The sequence below is a fragment of the Corvus moneduloides genome, chromosome 20 (assembly GCF_009650955.1).
Source record: "Corvus moneduloides isolate bCorMon1 chromosome 20, bCorMon1.pri, whole genome shotgun sequence".
Lineage (NCBI taxonomy): Eukaryota > Metazoa > Chordata > Aves > Passeriformes > Corvidae > Corvus > Corvus moneduloides.
In genome coordinates, this window is record NC_045495.1 from 3,982,792 (window position 1) to 4,002,221 (window position 19,430).

At 45.0% G+C, this 19,430-nt stretch overlaps 1 protein-coding gene and 1 long non-coding RNA gene across 3 annotated transcripts in view; both read left to right on the top strand.

Annotated features, from left to right (window-relative positions):
- SSH2 (slingshot protein phosphatase 2) overlaps positions 1-19,430 on the top strand; it is an 88,227-nt gene that overhangs the window by 16,308 nt on the left and 52,489 nt on the right. For both annotated transcript variants that reach the window (XM_032129633.1, XM_032129634.1), the window contains one exon: positions 12,405-12,448. In XM_032129633.1, the coding sequence (XP_031985524.1) occupies positions 12,405-12,448 (44 nt within the window). The remainder of the gene's footprint in view (positions 1-12,404; positions 12,449-19,430) is intronic.
- Positions 12,455-19,027, top strand: LOC116453814. Its single transcript, XR_004243943.1, has 2 exons — positions 12,455-16,393; positions 17,094-19,027. It is a non-coding gene; the product is annotated as an uncharacterized LOC116453814 (long non-coding RNA).

Sequence of the window (19,430 nt, forward strand, 5' to 3'; positions counted from 1 at the left end):
CAGTAACAGAACTCATCAACTTCCCTGTGCTGGCGCTGGGACTTTGGACGTGCAACACTCAAGTCTGAGACAAATGCATCGCTGGGTGTAACGCCTTTCCTTTTTTTTATTTGTACCTATTAATGGAAGCAGAGAGTATAATGTAATCTTAGAATAGCTCGTCCGTGAATGCAGAAACATTCCACTTCTGACTAATCGGCCATTCAGAATGAGCATTTAAATATGCACCAGAGACCGAGCGGCGGCTTTCCGTATCTGCGTGAATGGAGTTCGAAACGTGCTGCACTGCAGAGCTGTGCAGGCTCCTTGCTTTGTCCTCCTACCCCACACTCCTCACCTCAGTGGGACTGCTTTACCCTGGGAGGGCAGCATGCATGTCCTGCTTGCTGTCTCTTTGGTTAGGCAGCCAGCTGAGGGGGCTGTTCATTTTCTCTGCTCTCGAGACTGAGGATCTTGGAAGCATTAGGCTGATAAACAGCCCTCAAAACCAGATTTCTCTTTCTCTTGGTTGTGAATGACCAGGAACACAAAGAGCTTATGGTCCGAGTCCTGGCTCCAGTGCATGGCTTGGAGAGCTTGGCAAGCACCAGGGAGCCCGTGTGTAGTGTTTTGAGTCTGGCAGGCAGTGCCTGCTGCCCCGGAGTGTCTGGCCCAGCTTCACAATAGGAATGAGACACGCAGATACACGTGGGGGCTGCAGGGGCAGGATCCGTGTGGTCGGTTGTGTTGCTGACCTAAAAACTGTCCTAGCTTAAGGTTTTCTCTTGCACCCACTCACCGCCTGCCCAGGAGATGGTGCTGCATTGTGCAGGGCTCTCACCCCGGGAACGAGTGGCACTGGAAGTGGGTAGGGTCTCACCTGTCAGAAAGGACACACTTTCACTCACTCACTTGTCCTGGCTTTCTCTGCACTGTAGGAGTCAAATTCCTCTTTCACTGGCTGTGTTTTGTTTTTCTACTCAGCAAATACACATCATTGCTGGGTCAGACTGTTGATGTTTTGTGCGTAGTGAGACCATCCGCGTGGTCTGCATGTGCTGGACTGTGTATGGCACTGGCCTCTCCTGGCAGGCTGAGGGTCAGGGCTGGCTCCCTGTCCTAGTGCTGCTTTCACTCTCCTGCCTACGGGCTCAGTGCCAAGGGAGCTGCCTGGGCCAGACCAGCCAGGCAGAGTCTACAGAGGTGATTTTCTTTCACTGATCCGTGTTGCTTTTCCAAATCCCACATGGCCTATATGGCTATAATTGTAGCTCATTTAGAGCTGACCTCAAAGGCAAGTTCTCCTTTCCTCCCAAAAAAAGGAGGTTTTCGCATAAGGGCTTACTCGGGTTTAAGGCTGCTTTATCTTAGTATAGCATAAACCTGTTTCTAGTTATCTTAAGGCAGAAAGCAACTGTGGGATTTGGATTGGACTGAATGATTGATTCCTGCTGATTTAAGCAATCCATAAGGAGTGCCTTTTGCCCTTACCTAGCTAATCTTGATTTCCTTTTCTGGCATAGGCAGCAGCAAGAACTTTACGCTGTCTCTTGCAGTGGGACAGAGTTCTGGGAAGTGCCATACTCCGAGCATTGGCTTCTGCAGCTCTGCTCTTCAGGTGGTTATTTATGCAAGGCACTAGCCAAAGGGAAAGGAGAGTTTTAACTGGATTAACCTCAAGAAGAGAGTGTGGGGATTTAAGGATTAAGGAACCAAAACCAGCCAGCAATCAGTGACTTAAAATCTGCAGTAAGAGAGCCAGTCTCTGTAGACTGAGAATACAGTCCTTCCTTACCTGCACAGCGTTGAGATTGACAGTGTTTTTACCTTTGAGGTCTTGGAGAAGATGGTCTTAAGGCTGCAGGCTTCATGTAGGGTGTTTTCTCTGAGGATATGTGTATTGATGGAAAATTGTTCACAATTGGCAACTCTTTAACAAAAAAACTAGTGAAGGACTGACTGCTCAGATGCTTTGATGTGCTCTCAAACCTGACACTTCGAAGGTATGTTGGTGGCTTGCTCCAATATAACGAGAACATCTGGTTTCCATCGACTTGTAACTCTTGTAGCTTCATGCACTCCCCTTTTACACCTTCTACCCTTGCCTTAAAGTGTTTCTGTCGTCCCATATATTTTTTTTTTTCTGCTGATGCTGTTATGTATCCCCTGCAGGGAAAATCCTGCTAGATTACTGGATTGATAGAAAGATTTGGAGGCGTGGGAGAGATCAACAAAAACCTGTTACTAAGGAGACACGAGTTTTAGCATTGAGTCTCTAATGGCCAGTCTGCCGAAGGGGAAACAGATGGCACAAAGGAGGTTGGGATTATACAGACAAGTACCACAGGGCTGCAAATCTGATACAACCATTGAACTTCCTGGGGTCAGGCAAATCCAGGCTTGTGCCAAGACTGATGTGGTTCCTTTGCCTTTAGCACTGTGTTTCTGTCCTGTTAAAGGCTGTTCTGGACAATGAGCTTCTGCCTCAACCATTCCTGCCCCAGGGAACAGCCAGGTTTGGCACAGAGTGAGGGCAGGTGGCTGTACGTGTGTCCCTTTGACAGGTCAAGCTGTAACCTCTGCCAGTGGTGCTCCCTTCCTGAGAGGGGGAAATAACCAAACATAACCCCACATTCTGCTTGAGTACAGCTTTTCTCCTGTTACTGATGCATTCGTGTAGAAAAGTGACTTCTATCCTGGGAGAACGGGAGGATGGATGGTGGCCACAGTCACTCCTGGCTTTTGACACAGCCTGGCCTTTATTGCAATATAATGTTTTGCAGAGGCTTAAGTTTCAGCAGTGATGCTCCCAGCTGTGTGCTGCTCGCTGGGCGCCTGCTTCCCCGGCTCCTTCCTGTTCCAGAGAGACGTGACACAACTCTGCTGGTCTGGACTGAGCAGTGGGTAAATAAGCAAAGGCAGAATTCATCCTGGCTGAGGAGAAACAGTGCTGGAGTCACTTTTGCAAGGGACTAATTAACATCTGGTTTTGTATTTAACTTTCAGGCTGGCTCTAGAGAGTGTTGCAGTAAACAGGGCACTGATTCGCTAATAGTGGGAGAGTGCTAAATGACTACAGTGCTAGAATTAATAGCTCGACAGCATATCCTCTTCTCCTTTTCTCTCCTCCCACAGCAATTTGGACTGATACCCAAATAAACAATAACAAATAAATTTTTGGAGGAGCTGGCTAGGAGAAATAACAAAAGTCAAGGGGCACTCGTTATGCAACATTGTTCTGCTAGAATTTGACTCATCCAGAAAACCCTGTTCTGCTCCCTAGCTTCATTTTCCTTTTTTCTTTTTTTTCTTCAGCCTCTGTTGAGGAGGTGTTATATTTTCTGCCTTGCTTTTGGTCCCTCAGAAACTCCCTATACCCTTGGATCTCCAGTTGCTGTAGGCATGGAGTGCAGTAAGAGTGTAGGCAGAGCTCTACTGTAGAGAAATAACGTATGAGAGCCTATAAACCAGCTTGTGTCAGGCAAGAAAATGGCTCTGGCTTTAATTCCAACCACATGAGACTAATACCTGGGTGTATTTTGTGAAGAAGTGAGTGATTCTGTGTAGTTTATAATAACCATTATGTCCCAGTTTTAGCAGCAGTGGTCCCCTGCCAGAAGTGGGGCAGCTGGGAGGCTGTTGTGCATCCCAGGGACCGCGGATGTGAACAAGGAGTACGCTCTGTACCTTGTGATTCTCTCTGCAGTGTCTTGCCAGGGAATATCTTCAGGCGTTCCTTTCCCTCTGCTCTCCACAGACTCTGCTTTGTGTCCTGCATGCACAGAAAGCTGTCCCAGCAATTCCTTTTGAAGTTTTGCCTGAAACACTTGGGGGTTTTTCCTTACCCAAACGGAGGCTAGAGGTGAAGGGACTTTGCTGCCAATTCCTCTTCTGATCTAGAGTCTAAACTCCTGCTGTTAAAGCCCTACCAGCCACTTCTGTTCTAGATATGTCACTGCAATAGAGCAGAGCCTCCCCGGCTGTGCTCCTGCTTGAATCCAGGGTTACGCAATAGCAGCCTGCAAGTGCCAACGCAGATGCTGCTGCATCCAGACATGCTGTACAATGTAGTTGCTTGGATACCCCCTTTTTTTTGTTGTTATTTTTCTCACAAATGCTAGGTAATAATTTGCAACTCGTAATTATACCGTTGAACACAGATTCAGGTTAAGCAATGTAAAGAATTTGATATATTAATGATTTCCTCTCTGCTTTTTAAAGGTTGAGCATTGTGGAATTTGCAAAGACTGAGTGTTGCTCTGTTCTCTTTTCAGAGTCTTTATTTCATCTTTCTAAGTGTTAAATAACTTCCCCCTTTGAGAATATCTTTCATCCAGAAAATCATCTCTTAATTATTGATGCAATATGCCAAGATCCCTGAGTGGCCTGGCTGCTGGTGCTTTTATTTCGGGTAGGTCACGAAGATTCCTGCACCGCTCCTAATTCTCTGTGTTGTGTGTTCCTTACGTCAAGAGGAGATTTGACAGGGACTTGCAGAGATTGGATCTCAGAGGAGCTGAGTGGGTGAGAGTCTCCTGTAGCATTCTGGCAGGGAGAAGGATACCTTTGTGTTACAGGCAGCCCCTGGACTCTACGAGCTGGTGTGGGGTGAAGGTGCAGCTGAAATGTGTCTCAGGGATGGCTGTGTGTGCTTCCATCTGTGGAATTTGAGGCAAGCTGTCAAAATGAAAAATCTGTGCCTGGTTAAGCTGCTGCTGACCAGGAATTAGACTTCTAACAAGAGGGATGTGCTGGCACAGCTTCATTTTATGGACACAGCTATGACGTAACTAGGAGTGGTATCCAAATAACTCTATTCTTTTTCCATTGTGGGAATAATATATTTCATGTATGTTACAGGTGGATCAGCATTGTTTTAGTGACCCTACTATACATTCTGGAAAAGTCAAAGCTCTGGAGTTACAACTTGATCAGAGCCCTAGAATAACTCCCTAATTTTTAATGGAGATAACTCCTGCAGGGATACAAATGAGCGTGCACCAAGATAAACTAGGTGCTAACAGGAAGATGGCTGATTGCAAGACAAAGACCCTTCCCTTTGCCGTGTACCTCCCTTCCTTCCACCCTCCTCCTCCTAAAATAGCCTTTCAGCATGAGTGAAAACCAAATATTTTCCTCTTTTAAAAACACTTTAAAATGTTTGTTCATGTCAATGGGAAAGTAATTTAACCCAGAAGCTGGTGTTGTGCATCTACTGTCTCTGAACTACGTCCTTATTCCTTGTAATGCTTTCCTATTGCTCATGGATGGTAAAAGATTATCAGTTGCAGTTCCAGGTCTCTAACTTCCCTGCATATGGCTCATTAGCCAGTTTGCCTTTCAGGCTCCTTCAATCTTGTTTAATTCTAGCTGCCACTTTTTTAATGCAGCAGTTGAGGAGAGTCTCTCTCTCTCCAGCTGGAAACGGGCCCAGCTTCTGAGGTGAAGATGTCAGCCCTGTGGGTGAGGAGGTGCATGGCCAGCGCTGCTCTGGAAGCTCTGGAGGGCATTGGAGGTTGAGTAAGGTCTGTGTTTTAACAAGCAGTGACTGGAGAGAGTCTGAGGTGTGAATGTCCATCCTGCATAATTGCGGAGGGACAATTTCATGCATGTAAATGTGTCAACCTGCATGAGTGCATAATGAACGGCTGCTCGTTGTGGTAACCTGTGGAGCTGGGATTTCATTTAATCACAGACTGTTGGTTGTGTAGAAGCCCTGCCCTGAGATTCACTAGTGTACACATGCATATCTTTGACTTGGTCTTAGCCAAACTATACCCTTGACGTCAGCAACAGTTCCCAGTATGAAAACTGGAGTTCCAGTGCCTGTGTTTATACAGCCAGTGAGTCTTCTCACACTTGGCTCGTCACCATAAGCATTTGTTATTGTTCTAGGGTAACAAATGCTCCTAGATTCCAAGATTTCCAGTGGACAGTGTCATTAGCTTCACCTAAAAGGAGATTAAGCGGGTACCTTTAGGGTTCTGGCAGGCATTAAACCCAGCAAAGAATCATAATTACGTTAAATACCTGTCTTTTCTCTCATGCTTGCACAGTGCTGAAAGGCCTTCTGAAAGCCAGGGGGAAGGTCTATTCAGGGACACAATAGTTCTGCTGGGTTTTTTTCCTTAGTAACTGTAAGTGGCTAGAGATGATGTGCTACTACACAGTTTTAGAGATAGAAGTTATATTAATACATATTTGGTGTAGGGATATTTAATGTGAATATATATCTACAATGTATGGGTTTGGTTCTTTTTCCCCTTGGGTGGGTATCTGATTAAGGCAGAAGCTGTTGTACTCCCTATCAGGCAGGCTGATTTCACTGCAGAAATTCAGTTGACAGTAATCTGCTTTTTAATCTGTTCTTGTGGTGTAGTGTAACAGGCTGTGTCACACTGTATTTCTCATCCTAACTCTTGTACCAGTTGAAGGCTTGTAATTTTTGTCTTGAAGTGTCTGAGTTTTAGTTCTGCAGTTTTTAGTGAGTGCTAATCTAAACAAGGTTTTCATAAAGCTGTTTGCTCCAGTGGGAAGATGAAAGCTTTGATAAGAACTTGTTTTTTTCTCTCTCCCGAGCAGGAGCACAATGTCTTTGACCTAAATATACCAATTACTGACATAGCAAAGTGATACAGAAAACAATCCGGAAGGAATGCCAACCTCTGAATGAGCACTTGGCTGCAGAAAGCTACTGCTTATGTGGAACCTCAAATCCAGAAGAAATGTGAGGAGGAAAACAGCGTTCATTCAAAACATTTCATGCAAATAGTGAGGGGTGAGAGAGCAAAGGCTGGAGAAATGCTTGTTTATCCCTTATCCCTATGGCTCTGGAGAGGTAAAAGCACTATGCAAAACACAGTGCAGTTCTCCCCTTTCCTGTTTGTGGCCTGGTTTGCTCAGCTTTTTGAAGAACTTTTATGTCAAACTTAAAGGCTTCCTGGTAGCAGCTTCTACTTTAAAATGCGTTTGGTGGCAGATACAAGTATTTCAAAAAGTAGCAGTGAGCTTCCTCTCTAGAGCATGCTAGGTGACTTCATTAATTAGTTTCATAATTTTTATTCATGGTTAAGGTTAACCATCTCTGGAGACCGAGGGACTCTGAAGTGAACTCGTTTTCAGTTCAGCTTTGAGACCTACCCTCTGTTATTGAGTACTTGCACACTGCTACCACACTAATGGTTTCCAAAATACACTGAGTAAATTGGTTCACACAAACTGCTGCAGATTTCTGGTTCTCCATTTTGCAGCTGTGGAACTTGCAGACTCTGGATGCCCATTTTTTTGGTGGCCAGATCACCCTTTTTAGTACCAAACCGCTGATAGACATGGTCAGACTGGAAGTGGTACCTGTTAACAGTTCTGCATCTCCCCATAACCCCCAGTGAATTTGTGTGTAGTCTTGGGCTTCTTGCAAGAAAAAAGGGAACCTTCTATCAACCTAGGTTTTGGAGTCAGCCCTTGTTTCATTTTCCCAGGCAGTGTTGTTGCTGGCACTTCAGCCATACTGCAAATGCAGCATGTGTGGGCTTTTTGCTCACACAGTTTATTTAAGAGATTGATACAACTCAAACTACTGCAGGAAAGTCCCTCTGCTACAGAAATGTGTAATAGATATTTGGCAGTGCGACTCAAACATTTGTCTTGCTTTGTTCCAGCAGATGATTGGAGATTATTGATAGGACCGGCTCTGTGCAGGGTCTGCTGTTGAACAGGAATCTGTCAAATACTTCATCTTGGAAGGTGATGAACTTCAGTTCTGTGTGATGTCCATGCACAGACCCTGATACCTGGAATTTCATAAGCCTCCACTGAGTTGCTTCTTTGGGCATCCGATGCCAGTTCTGTGCAGATGCTGAGTACCACAGGCCATCTCCACTGTCACCACGTGTCTGTGTCAGGAGTTGAGTTGAGCCCTAAGGAATCTCATCATAGAGTGGATGCTCTTATCTCAGTGTGCCTTGTGTTTCATTGGAGGAGAGGCTGTGTGGCTGCAGCAGTGGCAACCTCTGCAAGACTTGACCGGACTGGGTTATCCATGCATTGGGAAATAGTTGTGGGAGGGTGGCTTTTGTACTGACTTGCTTAATACTTGCTGGCACACGAGGAGAGCTCTCGTATGGAGAAGCGTGCAGTGCTCTGTGTGGCTGTAGCCCAAACAAAGGGACACTGGGACACTGGTGGATGCTGTGAAAGGAGCAGGAGCATTTGCATGGTTTAACAACTGGATCAGTGCCTGGATGCACAGCCTCTGATTTGACTGAAGCAGCTGCCTTCTTCCCAGGAAAGGTCATGTTTGGCTCAGAGGCACTTAGTGTGTGTCTGAACAACTGGACGGGATGTAGCCAGGGAAAGAGAGCAGGGAGCAGGGAGACTGCTCATTTAATTAAAGTCCTTTGCTCTGTGGCTCCTCCTTTGAGACTGAGTCCAAAGCTGTCCACATGGCGGATGTTTGACCGTGTTAAGCGAAAAGCCCCTCTGATGGCATGGATACATCTGAATGTTGCTGTGGGTTTGGGGGGATCTATATTAACTAATTTTCTGTGATTACACAATTACAGAAGTGTCCGAAGTGTTCACCTCCGAGCTACAAACAAAATGTTGACTTAGGGGGTGAAAACTCTCTAAATTGTTGGTGCTCTTTTGATATTGCTGGCTGTGACCACTTACTCCTGATAAAAACACTTCCCAGGCATTGTCTACACAGTCAGGTATGTTGGCATAAAATCATACATAGCCAGCAGTTATTAAATGGGAATCCTTTTCAGGTTTGAAAGCTGTATTTTTAGGGTGTAGTCTGTGTGAAATGTTCCTTGGTTAATAGAAATGTAGTGATTATTAGGCGCATGACTTAGGCTAATAATCATATCTTACAGTAAAAGAACTTGCTGTGATGTTCCTGATGTTAAATCCAGGCAGACAGCTCCAGTCCCTGTACGTAAGAGTGGAGATTGAATCTTGTTTATCATTACATCAATCTGCCAAAAAGAGATTTATAAGAGCAGAATTGTTTGCGTGACATGGAGTGACTCCCATTGTATAGAACAGAAGAGCACTCCAAAATTTCTCTCCTTTCCCTTGCCCTTTTGATGACAGATAGTTGGCAGTGGATCAAAGCACAAACAGGATTAATGTTTTGCATATTCTGTCCTACATGGCCTGAAAGGAGCAGAGATGGAATTTTTCATCTTTCACTTTAAACTGCATTTAATATCGTGGCCTAGTTTAGAGCTATGCGACTCATTCCTTCCATTTCCCCTGAGGCCTCTGTTTCTGGTCAAGGAAAGCAGGGCATGACTCCCTCTGGAGCTCATCAGTGCTGCTCAGCTTCCTCCTCCGTGCAGGCTGGTGGAGCGGGCTGGTTTGAGGCTGGAGCAACCCAGCATCAGGAATCTCCCAAGGAGCGTTTGTGGAAGCTGCCGTCTCTTGGTTCTGTCGCTGTGGTCACATCACGGGTGCTGCAGGGCACGGGGAACCCGGGGCTGGGGCAGCATCCAAAGTTTTTGCCACCTCCTGTGCAAAGACAGCTGTGAAAGCTGGAGTGGTGTCACAGGTCACACCTCCAAATGGCTGGGTTCACTATCCAAGGATGCTGTCCGAGCACGTTCCTTCTCAAAGATGTCCTCGGAAAGGAATGTTTGATCCGTGTCTTGGCTGGTGAATTGTACTGGCAGCAATACTTCTTCGCCTTTGGAAATACGCTGAAAGTGGCGAGAAAGCGTGAAGAAAGCGCGAAGGCGCTGGTTTTTAGGAGTCGTGTCAATGCCGGAGCCGTGTCCCCTTGGAGCCGGTTCCTCCCTGGAGCGGCACCTGAGCGGGCACATCCCTGTCCTGCCCTTCCCTCTAGCGGGAAGAAGCTTTACTGCAGCCGCTTGGGCTCCAGACGGGGATTTGGGGGATGTTTTGGGGCTGCAGGATTTTACAGTGACTACAGCACAGCGGGAATGGCAGCAGGGACTTGGGGTGGGATATTTGAAATAGGGGAGCATTGGCTGTATCATCTTTCTCGCCCTCTGTCCACATTCTCGTGGATGCATTTGTAGAGGGAACAGTGGATGGGGTGAAGATGGTTCAGATACCTGAATCTGACCACTCTGTAAATCCAGGACAAAACACGAAGTCCAGGGAAGGAGTTGGCTGCAGGCTGGTCAGAGTTGCTGATGAGAAGAGGAGGAGGCTCCTGAAGGTTAATTTTGTTCCAGGCAGCACCCCAGGTACTGGCAATGGGTCTCTTGCTCAAATCACACTTGTCCACAGTTATTTTTGTAGTCAGTTATATTCTGAGTGAATGTGCTCCTCACACAAACCTGCTACATCTATGTCTGATATCAAAGAGATGTAAGAGCTTCAGCAGAGACAGATGGTGATTAATTGGGCCATGTCTGGCCTCCTCCACACTGCGCTCTTGAGGGTTGAATTTTGAGGGGAGCTAAGATCATGATCTACATATTTCAGGATCTTCTCCTGTCGTTTGTGGGACTTTTGGCTATGGCACACCAGGCTTGCCAATTGCTGTGACAAGGATTTTTCTTGGCAGGTAGAAACAGCCATTCATTATAATACTAAAAATGTTTGCATAGCTTGAGTTCCTGAGCAGCACAAACGAGACTTCAAGGGCTCTTTCAGTTGTTTTGCCTAACTGTGGAGTTTGAGGAACTTGTTCTCTAGCTAAATACACACTTTTTATTCAAAAACCCCATCATGTCTTTAGCAATTCTACGTGTAATGAAGCTTCTTGCACCCCCCCCCCCCAAAAAAAAAAAATCAATTTCTTGTAAACCCACAGAGAACTCAGTTGGAGCTTATGTTCTGGCACAATTGCCTGCACTTTTTGGTGCTGGGGTGAGAAATGAAGATACTCTATCCTGGGAAATGCTGGTAATTAGGATTACAAATCTTCAAGGACTTGGCTCCCTGGTCTTAAAAAGCTGCTTCTGCTGCTGCTGCTGCTCCCGTGGCTGCTCTTCATCTGCACCTTCTGAATGATGCAACAGCTCCTTTGCTGTTGACGGTGGAGTTCATTGGTGTTTTCATCTTGAAGGGGTCAGGAATGCTACCTCCTTACCGAGTTGCTGAGCCAATTCTCAGGTATGATGTATTCCTGCCAGCTCTTGTTTGTTGTAGATGGTCTGCAGGTTTTAGCTTGACTTTGTGGTTGCAGGTGGCTCCATGTGAATGACTTGGTGGTGCAGTGGTGCTCTAGTCCTGTTCTTAGAAATAGAAGACCAGTAGCAAGCAGCATTTTCTAGTTATTCTCATGTATCACAGATTCATATTATTGAAATAAGAGAGAAGGAATATCCAGCAGAAGCATCTGCATTTTACTCTGATTACAAAGTGAACTAAACTGGACCTTTGCATCCAATAAGCACAGAGAGTGTAGTTCAAAAGAATTCAGAAGAGCTGTACAGTCTCCCCAGGGGTTGTTCATGGGAGAACATCACTGGAGCCTGTTCAGAGGAGTCTGGGCCAGGGGCAGTGCTGGGAAGGAGAGCACTGTCACTGTGTCACTGCACATCCGGCGTCACCCTTGTGTGAAACTCTCTCAGTGGCACAGGTCTCTTGCAACTACCTTGCTGGCTGTGGCTTGAAAATTCACCACTCAAAATGAGACCTGCAGGAGGGAAGCTCAGAGCAACCAGGAACAAAATTATCTTTTTCCTTCCTCTGTCTCAACTCTGGTTTTCATGGGATGCCCCTGCCCTGACAAAACCCTCAGTATGTTTTAAAATGCTTTTTCTCTGCAGACCTGCACGAACACAGTAAGTTCTCACTAATAAAACAGATCCTGTACCCCATCTCCAGTGCCTGGCAGGGCGTATGTAAATGTACTGTGAAGCAGAATTAATTGCTGAGATCTCTCTGCTGAGGTATTGCTTTGGGCTGTAGTAGGTAGGCCTAGTAAAATTCCACAGCACATTAGAGATTGTGCATATTAATATCTCATCTAAAGCAGCGTAATATGTCAAATTTCTCCTTTCTGGTCAGATTTGTGCTCACCCAGTCCTATTTGTCAGGTTTATTACATGCTGGTTTTGTGGATTTTTACACTTGATTGCTGACACTGGACTATGAATTAATATGATCTCCATAAAGGTAATAAAAACCCAGAGATTTTTGCCCAGAAGTGAACTATGTTTTTGGCTCTCGGCCTGCCGTGTTTGGCAGGGGTCACTGGAAGTCTGTGCAAAAGCATGCAAAATCCTGCAGGGGCAAAAATTCCTGTAATGCTGAGTTTTTAAAAGGCTTTTGAGAGAACATGAAGTGACAGCTGAGCAGAAAGTGAGTTCCTCTCTAGTGACAGCTGCATGCAGGAGCAGGGAGAGTTCCCTTGCCTTACACAATCAAACCAGTGAAATGCAAGCCTTTGCTTTCTGCATATATTAAAAGATATTAATGTTTTTCTCCTTTCCTTATGTATGCAGGAGGCAGACAGTGGGGAAGAGGAATGCCGGTCCCAGCCCAGAAGGTAAGATTGTCACTCAAAGCTCACAAGAGTCCTCGAGGATGCCTTGCTGTGTGGAATGTTCCACGGGGCTTTAGTTGTTCCTCTGGCATGTACTGCAAACATGCATCACTTTCTGCCTGTTGTTGATGTTGCACAACTGTCTCATGCAGCCTTACTGAAAAATGGATTTAACGGTGGCCTCAGTGATGCTCCCAATAATGGGGTTGCTGCAGCAGGAAATGGGAAAAGTCGGATTGCACACTAAAAAATATATATGGGGAACAGCTGGCAAAGATGTCAGTGAATATATTCTCCAAACTGCTGTTTCTGTAGCTCCCTCCAGTGTCTTGTGTTGCTTCTCAGGATTTAGTCCACCATCAGAGTATTCAGAGTATTCTAACCAGAATAATAAACTCCTGTTCTCTGGTTAAATAGTCCCTGTTGCCATCAAGGGTGATCTGATCCATACAGGCACCTGCTGATTAAATAGCACATTCAGTGGATGTGTGGGTATTTGCTGCTGATGCAAGTAGTCAAACTTACACTCCAGAGTTAGGAGACACTGAGAATTTGCAGGGATTTTTTTGTTTAACTGGGATTGTGTTGCAGGGAGGTGTTCACCTCTTGTAAATGCTGATTTCAGTTGCTCCAGGAAGACCTGATTTTTTGGTAAATCTTATTTGCTAAAAAATAAACATTGAAACAGTTGATTGAACACTGACAAGAATAAATGGTGATTTTTATAATGTAGGTATAGTCTGAAGGGTAAGACTTTTGGGGGTCTTGTAAGCTTTGTCCCCTTTCCTCTAAGCCATCAAAAGAACTATTTCAGCTGAACTTAATAAAAGCAGAAATTGTATATATCAGGTGACTTCTCCAATGGCAGGAGCACTTTCTTGGCTTAAAATGTTGCAGTCAGATTTTGTGAAAGGCTTAAGATTCCCTCCAGAGGGAGTAAAGGGGAAGTGAAGGTGAATTGGTTCTCCCTTTATGAGCTCTCTGACTGTTACAGTTCTTTGCTTAATGTTGTTTGTGTGAGTAGGTAGCAACAGAAGCCATAATATGTAGTATTTAAAATGCTTGAATGAGATCAGGACTTTGTGTTTTGGGGCCAACTTGGATGAATCTGCAAAAGAAAAAGTTGTCCTGGTTGCACATTCCCATGATTTCCGTGTAGTTCTGTGATTCTATGGCTCAGGGAAGGTGACTGCCCTGTTTACTTCAGTCTTCTAGCCCTAAATGATGATTTAAGAATTGCTGTTTCTTCATTTTACAGCTTTCATGAGTGAGAGGAAAGCTGGAAAGCACAATTCCCGAAGGCTCAGATTGAACTCGGCTAAACTCCGATTTTTCATTTCACTCTTGGCCTTCCAGCAGTCACAAGATCAACTCATGACTTGATCTCAGTATACATAATGTATTGGAAGGGATGGGAGGTATTTAATTGTTGTGGGCGCTTAGCAACCATTGTAGGTTAGGTCTGAAACGAGCATTTTTTTAATATATTTGAAATAACTTCCGGGGGTAGGAAGTGACAACCTGCCGCTGATGTGGTGATCCAAGCTCTGTGACTCCTGTTACTGGGGTCACAAAGCTAACTAAAACCAAGCTCCTTCTGGGGGAAAACAGGGGGATGGGTGTTAAATGTGTTTGATTACAGCAGGATAAAAATAATAGAGTCAAATGGAGTAAGTAGTGAACCTGGAGTCTGCTGCAGAGGAGCAGCAGATGTCCATAAACAGCTCCTGAGTATATCTAATCCCCAGTTTTCACAAGAACATAGCAAGTAGCAGCTATTAAAAATCCAGACAGTAAAAAGGCTACAGATTGAGTTTGGCTTAAAAGGAAAGGTGTGTTTCCAGCTACAGTGTCACTCAGGTAGTGCTCTGCAGCAGCCTGACATTCCTCACTGCCTGCCTGGGCAGGGCCCAGTTCTCCTGAGGCTTCACTCAGGTGACCTGGCTGCAGCTACAGTCAATGGTCAGTGTTTGGGGTGGGATTTTTTTTTTTTCTGTTTGTAAAATTCTTCTGGCAAGGAGACCTTTTGTCTCCTGCAGTCATGGAAAATGTGTTCACATTCTACCTCAGCGTGTCAGGCATCAGGCATGTCCAAACTCATCCTGTTAACTGGACACTGAAGCCAGGAGTACTGCTGTGGTAGGACTAAAAGTGTGTTTACATTAATAAAATAACTTTTCAAATGTTATTAAATAGGATCTTAGTGCACAAAGGTGTTAATGCTTGCAGGGGAATTAGTGAAGACCTAAGCATAAGCACATGGACTTGTTTGGTGTCAGAAGATTTTTGCAGTGGTCACTCTTGACAATCATTGGTAGAACCTTCATTTCCATTCCTGTGTCCCCATGTCTCTGCACAGCCTGTGATTGCCTGGACTGGGTCTCACAGACAGGGGAGAACTTTGTGAAAACGTTGTATAAACTTAAACCTGCTCTACAGAGCATTCAGATGACCTGACAAGTCTGCACTTGCCAGCACCATCTTGGAGCGAGGAGCTTTCTGCTTTGGGAATTAATGGATGGAAATTCATTAGATGGAAAGAGCTATCAGAGTGCAGAAAGAGTTCCTGTGTGCTCTGCAACCATCCTTAGAAGGTGCTTGCAATGGCATTTCCTGTCGAACTCTTTTGTGTTGATGCAAAGAGGAATGGTTTGTTTTCCTGTTGAGGAAAGTACTTGGGTATAGTGAACACAGACCTGATTTCTATAAATATTTCTATCCATTATTGAAAACCCCAGCAAGTTAATGCTATGAATAAGCTGAACAAATAGGTGAAACCAGCTTGGCTTCTGGAATATTTTTTCTCATATCCAGGCCCTGCTCTGGGGGAAGCCCAGGGGATGTCTCTGTGTCCAGCTGTAGCTGTGACCATTCGTGCAGTTTACAGGTGAGATCCCCAAAGCCCTGACACAGGTTCTTGCTCTGGAGCCCCTGATCAAGCCAGTCCTTGTCACGCTTGGCTAATGGAACCAAGACAGTGCTGCATAAGCAGATGTCCTGAACAATCTATTTATTACATTTATTACCTTCATAGCTATGTTCTGACATTTTTATTAGGCTGTCTGGAGGCTGTGGAGCTAAACTGGCCTGCACATCTCTCCTGTCCCCAGACATGCTGCTGCCACACTGAATACACTCTTAATGGAGCATCTGTGTTAACGAGCTCTTTGCAGCATCCCGAGGTTGTTAAAATTTACCTAAAACTCACGTGTATTGAGCTGTGAGTTGTGTTTACACCCGCTGAGGTATTGACATTCAGGTTTTGTGTGCTCTGTGCCAAGGTTGCAAGGATTCAGCATCTTTGTTTTGCTGACCAACAACATCTCCGGGGCCAGCGAAGCAGCAGTGCTGCAGCTGCGTTGGATTTGCTGTCAGGATCTGCTGCTTGCTTTTTGGGTTTTATGTTTTAAATGGTGCCTCTATTTCCACACTACCATGGTTTTACCACTTCTGTGTGCCTTGAAACCACTCTGGTTGCTGAAATGCAGCATTTGAGGCTGCTCAGTAACTCTTGCATATAAAACTGGGTGAACTGTATTGCCTAGTGAGGCTGCCAGGGACTTCAGAGGGATTCTTTGAACTTTTATGGTCTGGCAGTGGGTCAGACTAAAGTCAGTTTGCTCAGGTAAAGCTGAGGAGCCTGTCGTTCCCTTCAGGTGCCACAGAAGGTGATTACATCCTGCTTGAAATCTGGGGCTTGTTACCTGAAAATGTTCTCAGAAAGTGCTTGTCCTTCCCTCTTCAAGTGGAGGCAAGAGTGTGGTGTTAAATTATAATTTAAAAAGAAAAAAACCCCACACCTTTTGCAGCACAAGTATGGTTACCTTCTGGTTTGCTTTTTTTTTTAGTCAAAATAGTTCCTTCCAGGAGTGAACTGGGAAGGAAAGCAAATCAGATTATTGCCATGATAACAGTTGGATGTGCCAAGATGCCTCAAGGTCTCAAGCTGTGAGTAAATACTTTTGTTTTAGGAGCGGAAGACCACAGTCTGATGCAGGAGCTGATGGTTTATAGAAGTATAGACGTTGTTTTTCAAATAGTAAGTGAAATAGGTGCATGTGCTTCCTTCTACAGGACAGCAGCTCAAGAAACTGTAAGCCAACCTGTTTGATTTTTAAACTGAAACCCGCTGTAAAATGTGTGTTAGTCCCTGTGAGAAGTGGGAGGGTGATCGTGTGATACTGAATTGACTGCACTTCCGAAGGCTCATTCACACTCCACACTGAGATGTGTGGATCTGCAGCATCCTGTGACAGCTGTGACTTTTGGAGATGTGTATCATCAGCATTTGGTGCTCCTGTGGCAGGCTCCTGGCACTCCTGGTTATCCTTAAAACTTATCTGGTGTTACAAGAGACACTTCCAAAAGCCGTGCGTTGGGAGTTCTGGCAACTAAACCTTCCTTGTGCTGCCTTTGCTTGCTGCTGCAGCTGCCAAACATTTACTCTGTTGGTACTTGAACCAACCAGCTGGGTCTTTAATGGGTGTGCAAGACAGTTTGTTAACTCCAGATCTTGAGTAAGAAGGGACTGTGTGTGGTGTACAGGAAAACGTGTGTTTATCCGTGCTGGAGATTACTAAGCTCTTGTAGTATGAACCTTATCTTTAGAATGTGTTTCCTGAATTCATCTTTCTGTCTTTCCTTTCAGTGACAGCTCAGCCTCTCTCTGGCATTTACTACAGCTGCTTGGGGAAGAGTGTAATACCGAGATAAAGAACAGTTCTGGTCATCTGCTAGCTCTGCTGACCACCAGAAAAAGTTCTGTGGGCCACGATTCATTACAGTGGCCTTTATTTTTGAATACCAGCTCTTTTATCACTAAACTGTGAGCAAAGGTATTGAACTGGCAGTAAAATTTGGGTTTATTAGATTAGTAACAGGTATCTTCAGGGCTAGTTCACTGCAAGGTCTGTGTTTGTGGTTGCAACATGTCCAGTCCGATGACATACTTGTGGATCACAATAATGTGTAAGATGATTTCAGGTGTGATCTTCAGGCTGAAGTATCAAGCAGAGTAATATCATTGCATTGCCAAATTACCGGGTAAACACAGGGAACTCGCTCAAAATCTGAATGCTTATGAAAAGTGGTTTTGCATTTGTCATTCTAAGCGTGTGAACAGAGGAGAATGAGGAACAGGGCAAGGACAAATGGGGAAGTAAAAGGAATGAAGGTGGGTCAGATCCTTCAGCTACCAAAAGGGTCTAGAGTCCAGAACAGCTGCTCCCATGCACTTGTGCTCCTTCAGAGGTTCACAGAGGAGGGGCTGACCAGGAGGTGCCTTAAGGATTCCATACGTGCTTCTGTCTCCTGCTGAGCATGAACCAGGTGCTCTAAGCTAGAGGAATAGAAAGGGAAACTCTGAAATTCCCTTTCCTGGTGGGACACCTTCACAAGACTTCAAAGTTAAACATGAATCCTCAAGAGTTTTCAGCACTTCATGGATTTCAGACACTTAAATGTATTTTGATAATCTGAGCCAGGGTTTCTGGACTCATTGCCATTCAGCTCTTTGGTGTCTTTGCATCAAAATCATTCCTTTATAAAACTGGGGGAGTGGATGGTTTGACGGTTGGGAGGATTTAGATCTTTCTTTCCCACAGGTCACTGAAATAATATGTTACCTACACTGGTGTTGCTTGTTGAGAGCAGACATTGCTGCTTGTGTCCCTTTTCCTGCTCGGGTCCCTTCAGTCATCTTTGCTTCAGCTCTGTAAAAAAGGTGTAATTGAGCATTGACCTCTCTGTGTCAGACTCTCGAAGATTTAATGATAAGTAAACTATACAGTGATTGGATGTGGGGCTGGTGAGGGAAGGTTTTAATGAACTGATAATATTGCAAAATAGGTGTTGAATTCTCAACTAGGCAGCCTAATCATCGATCATGATGGGCAGCTGACCAAAGGGCTTTAAAAGCAGGGATTTGTTCTTTCAGTGATGCTTATCTCCCTACTCCTGTACTCGTCTGATTTCTTTGCTCAAGAACTGGAAACAGAAATACTCTTTGACAGCTTAAATAACCAAATTTAGAATGTGGCTTCCTGTTCTGACTGGTTCTTCAGGATTAAAGTACAGTTTTGCGTGCTTTCCCTGTTCCTGTCTCCTCCTGCCTTTTTTTGGTTTTTTTTTTTTTTTTTTGTTTTGTTTTGTTTTGTTTTAACTAGATACGGGCTCCTTTATAATTACTTGGTTAAGTTTCCCTGGCCGTGTGTAATACAGCTGGTGTGTGTAAGCTGTGCCTTGGTGGGTGGTATGTCTGTTAATCACTGGGAAAGCTTTGTGTCTGTGCTGTACTCTATCTCGTTCTGCCCTGCGTGCATTGGCTTGTTTATGATCGCTGCTACTGAAATTGCTTCATGTTTTCCTGATAAATTGGGCTGCAGAATGCAGAAGGCTTCGTCTCCCATGCTAAAAACATCCAGAAGGCTTCTGACAGATCAACTTCTCCTCTGAGGTGCGGAGGTAGCAGCAGGAGATGACTGCAGGAGGTGCTGCTTTCAGCCACTCAGTCTCTACCTGTTTACAGGTTTGCTGCACTAATTTAAGGCTCTTCCCAAATAAATCATCTATTTGGACCCTTAATCCGCTCAGACTCATCTGTCAACTCTGTTCAGTGCTTAAAGCCACATGTCCTCACAGCAAAAGGATTACTTAAGTGACTTCCCACCAAAAAAGCAGGGTCATCAGGTCCTTTGACCCTCAAAGAGCTCACTGTGGCACCAGAGTTTTCAAGGCTACCCCTTAGGACCCTTTTCCCATCAGAGCTGATGTGGCGACAGCTGCTTTTGTGGGCAAAGATTGAGTGTAGCTGCCGGTGAGAAAAACAAAGGACTTGGCCCCACCTCTGCACACGGAAATGAACTTGCTACCTCTGCTCCCCGGCGGTGCCTGTGCAAGACTCCCATGCTCGGCTGTGGGCAGGGACGTGTTGTTTTCAAAATTCTGTGACTTTTCATAAATATCACCGGAAACAGCTGTTGAACAG